The 4,870-nt window shown below is 36.7% G+C and overlaps 1 protein-coding gene across 1 annotated transcript; it reads left to right on the top strand.

Annotated features, from left to right (window-relative positions):
* On the top strand, positions 2,363 to 4,654 carry LOC109844097 (zinc finger protein STAMENLESS 1-like). The gene is made up of 5 exons (XM_020413098.1): positions 2,363 to 2,469; positions 2,573 to 2,679; positions 2,763 to 2,882; positions 3,020 to 3,101; positions 4,164 to 4,654. Coding segments are annotated over exons 1-5 (654 nt in total). The 5' UTR covers positions 2,363 to 2,467; the 3' UTR covers positions 4,507 to 4,654.

Below are 4,870 nucleotides of genomic sequence, written 5' to 3' on the forward strand. Positions count from 1 at the left end.
AAGAAAAATTATTCTTCCCAATTAAACTTTTTAATATCATACTTTTTAACTTTAACTGTTTTACTGGTAGACACTATTCTCCGCTTGTTTTAGTAAATCCGTTTCTCTTAGGAATTTCAACAAACACTTTGTGTACACCATATAATAACCAAGCACCACCTCATATCGGAAGCTCTACCACCCCCAATCTGAACAAGGGCACTAATACCAATTGTTGGGGGCCGACACGCCCACTCGCCACGGAAGCAAATCACCTCGAGAGAAAGCCCTAGCTTTTGTTTTCACAAAACTCAAGCCAACCTCGATGTTCCAGTTTTGATATGAAATAAGAACAGAAGTGAATATCTCAGTGAGGTGAGATATACCCTCTTCCCGATATCAAGTCAATGTCTGAATATCGAGGAAACTAACACAAGCAATAGCCAATACACAAAGAACAATAAAGAAAACATGAGATATATGTGGTTCGACAAACTTGCCTATGTCAACGAGGAGGGGGGGAGAGGAGAAGGGAGATTCCACTATGATGGAGAATATCAACAACTTGCACATACCACAAGCTCGTTCTAAAGATGAGGCTTTGATTTTACCCAAGAGAAGATGACATCTTTCTTGGACAATCTCTCCAAGCACTCTCTCTTTTCTCTCCTCAAGATCTCACCTTTTTCAGATCTGAAAAACTCTCTTTTTTTTTGTTGATGATAGTCCCTCTACTCTACAAAAAATCCTAGGAACGAAGTTCCTATTTATATCAAGGAAACATGGTCCAAAACGAAAACAACCTGACCGCTCCGGTTACACCCAAGACACCCCGAGGTGTCTCATGTGCTGAGACACTTCAGGGTGTCTCGGCGGGTGCCGAGACACCTCGGGGTGTAGGTGTCTCGCGCGCCGAGCTCGCGCGCCGAGACACCCTGAGGTGTCTCGTGCTCACAAAACCAGTAGGGCCTTGCGATCAGGCTAGATACATAATCTGAAACTCTAACCCAAATTTGGCTAATAAAAATGTGAAAGTCTCTCTAACCATTATATCAAAACTCCAAAGTTAACGTGAGGATTGAAGATTATATTTTATCTTCCAACACGTGTCGACAGTTTGAACACCCTTTTTATAGATCGAAACCTGAACTAACATAGCAATACCAATTATTTTTGGAAAATCCATTTTAAATTCGTGGTCTAATCCTAAGATTTATCTCATCCTTGGCTGTCCAATTACTGAGGAAACAAGTATCTAAGCTGTAAGTACATTAGTAGATAATAGAGTACTGAATGTGTGAAAGCAAGATTAATTCAACAATTTTTATGGCTTAGTTTTTTTAATCATGAAGGTGTTGTAGACTGCAGTTTACCTTCATCACGCAATTAAAAAATGCCCATAAATTTAACAAAAAATATATTCAACATAGCATGACTCGAGTTGTAATACTGGTTATCTAATTTAGCTTTAATGAAATATTTGTATATTACTTACGTCACTATAGTAATGATCTAGAAGGAAAACTTGTAAGTAGCCAAGTGACATTTTTCTAGGTAGCTGGTATCGAATTCTTTCTCAATAGATGTAAGCAACAACAAATGAAGTCCTAGCTAGCTAGGCTGTGGAGGGTGGTTTCTTATAAACTATAAGGAACATTATTTATAAGAATTTGGATCCAATCATTTGTCCAATGTTTGTGCATTCAGTAGTAGACTATGTATTCATCCTTTTTAGAGCATAAAATTACAAGTCTCAAGCCTTATATCAATTTTAGAAGTCTAACAATGAATAAACTTTAACATGATATTAGAGCAATCCAGATCCGAAGTCTTGTAATCACGTATATATTCATAAATATATATCATTGTGTAACCTCATTTTTCGATCCTACAGAGACATGTTAAATTTGTAAAGAATTATAATCCTCAATTTTCATCACAATTTGAAGTTATGAAATAAAGCAAAGAGACTTTAAGAATCATTATTTTCCAGTTCCTGAGTGTTTCTATAATTCAATTTTAATATAAACAGGGCTTACTTTCACCCTGATTGTTGTGTATTCTATTTTCATTCTAATCTTAATCAAATTAAGAAAAAGACGGAGAAAACAAAAAAGAGAAAATAATGCTTAATGACTTGCATGCAAACTAGTGTTTTACAAGGGTGTTCATAATAATGTTATATAATCAAAGAAAGAGACGTGATGAAAAAAAAACCCTAGTACTCACAGAAAGCCCCTTGTCTTCTCTCAGTCACGGAAACCGATGCGCTAGAGAGAGAAAGATGTAAGGAACGAGAGAGAGAGAGAGAGAGAGAGAGAGAGAGAGTGAGTGAGTGAGTGAGAGAGAAGGTAAGGAGAGGAGAGAGAAAACGACGGCTAACTGCAGTCTTTCGCCTCTCAAAATCTCACTACCACATTTCTAATCCTCATCTGAGGTTTCATTTGTTTCCCTCTCTATCTCCAGTTCCCTTAACTCCGCTCTCATCATGTAAAAGCGAAAGAAAACCCTTCTCTCTCATCTTTTCTTTACTAATCAAATCTAATCATACTTTTTTGGGTTTTGTTTTTTGATTTTTTTTGTTCTTATGTAGGAGACCAGAAGGCAACCCTTTGGATCTCAACAATTTACCTGAAGACCATGGCAAGCTTCCTATTGAAGAGAGCTCAACAACAACAGCAGCCTCCACTGACATAATTAGTAAGAATTTTAGTAGTGTATTATTTCTTTCCCTTGTTTGATTAGTATTTAATAATCAAAATATTAATTACCATAATTTTCAGGATTCAAGAAGAAAAGGAATGGAGGGAAGGATGATGGTAAAGTCTATGAGTGCCGATTCTGTGCTTTGAAGTTCTGCAAGTCTCAGGCTCTTGGTGGTCATATGAACCGACACCGACAAGGTAATTAGCTTATGAACATAATTCAGTTCTTTGTTTTTTCTTAATAAATATCTTAAGGAGTTTATAATTCATTATTCATGGTATGCTAAGTCTTTTTTTCTTTTTTTTTTCCTTTTTTTTTTGATTACTTTTATTAGAGAGGGAGACTGAGACACTGAACCGTGCTCGTCAGCTTGTGTTTGGTAATGAAGGTCTTGGTAGTCCTGGAGCTCACACAGGGTAAAATCTTAACTCGTCAATTTTAGAATTAGGGTTTGTTATGTTATGATTGAAAGTTCGAGTGCCTAGTTTTTGATTTATCTTGAATTCTTTGATTCTTAGCTTCTATTATAAGAAGATAATATAGGATATTTATTTTTGTTATTTTTTTCTTCTGATTTTTGCTTATGAAATAGGGTTTCTCTTGTTATGTATTATGGAGCACATAGATCGATGGACCATGCTAGATTCTACCTACTTATTTTTATCACCCTGTCCTTTATTCATAATTCAGATATACTACTAAAAAAACTCACAAAGTCTTTTTAGAACATTTTTGTGAAATTTTTCATTTTATAAACGAATATATAAGGTCCACGCTAGATTCTAACTACGCATACCTACTTATTTTAGTTATTTTTATCTGATTTTTATGGTAATGAAATTGGGGTTTGCCTTGTTATTCATGACTATATATGGACCATGGTAGACTCCAACTACATACCTGCTTATTTAGATCATCCCTGAATCATATTATTCTTAATTCATACTACTAAAAAAGCTCATATAGGTTTTTCTTCGAATTTTGTATAAAAAGAAAAAAACTTATGACTATGCAAATAGGGTTTCTTATGTTATTGAAAAGCATATACATGGACCATGCTAGATTCTTACACCCCTGAACACATTGATTCTCAGTTCAAACTACTTAGGACCTCACATAGCTAGGGTAATTTCTGAAACTTTATGCCTATGAGCTACATTAGGGTTTCTCAAGCTATTTATGAGCACATATATCAAAAAAATTATGACTATGCAAATAGGGTTTCTTATGTTATTGAAAAGCATATACATGGACCATGCTAGATTCTTACACGCTGAACACATTGGTTCTCAGTTCAAACTACTTAGGACCTCATATAGCTAGGGTAATTTCTGAAATTTTATGCCTATATATGAGCTACATTAGGGTTTCTCAAGCTATATTTATGAGCGCATATACAACATGGACCATGCTAGCTAGTGCTGCTAACTTATCCCCACCACCTTGAAACTTTACTTTGATCCTTTCTATGTGCAAAGGTACAGAGACTTCCCCATGGGCCCCACACAACCCTTCCACCCCCGAGGAGTCGCTGTCACCGGAGCTGATCCCTGCCTCCAGTTTCGGCCAGTATTTGCTTCTTCTTCTTACCCTCCGCCGCCTCTTCACCCCAATAATCCTGTCGGAGACTACTTCATTGGCCATGTTTTGCCGAGCAGTTCTCAACGACCAATGAATCATCAGTCGACGTACTCGTGTTTTGGAGCTCCAATTAGTACTACTCATGGATTCTCTATGGAAGGACTTCGAGCGCCGATGGTGAGGGATGGAGGGTCGAGCAATCACGCCCGTATCGATCGTTTAGGGAGTGATGAGTTTTGAGGAGATGCTATACGGTTAGGTCCCCCCCTTCCTTTGAGAAGTTGAAGTGGGAGGTAAATGGGTTGTTCTTGATGATCAACTCCTTCTCCTTTGTTGTAAGGACTTAAGCTACATTTTGGTTGTAGAGAGTAAAGTAGCTAAAAGTAACATGAACGTTTCAATTGTGTAACCTTGTATTTGCGCTCTCTCTCTCTCTCTCTGGCTCGCTCGCAATTTAGCACCTTTGAATCAGGGATCTCTTGCTTAAAAAGTGTGTTTGGGCAATATGAGGAAAGTCCTAAAAAATGAAATCAATGTGCAAAGGATAGTGTTATTGCTATATATCATCCTTAAAATTATCAATTTTTTAATAATAGAAACATGA

This window comes from Asparagus officinalis, chromosome 1 (assembly GCF_001876935.1).
Source record: "Asparagus officinalis chromosome 1, Aspof.V1, whole genome shotgun sequence".
NCBI lineage: Eukaryota > Viridiplantae > Streptophyta > Magnoliopsida > Asparagales > Asparagaceae > Asparagus > Asparagus officinalis.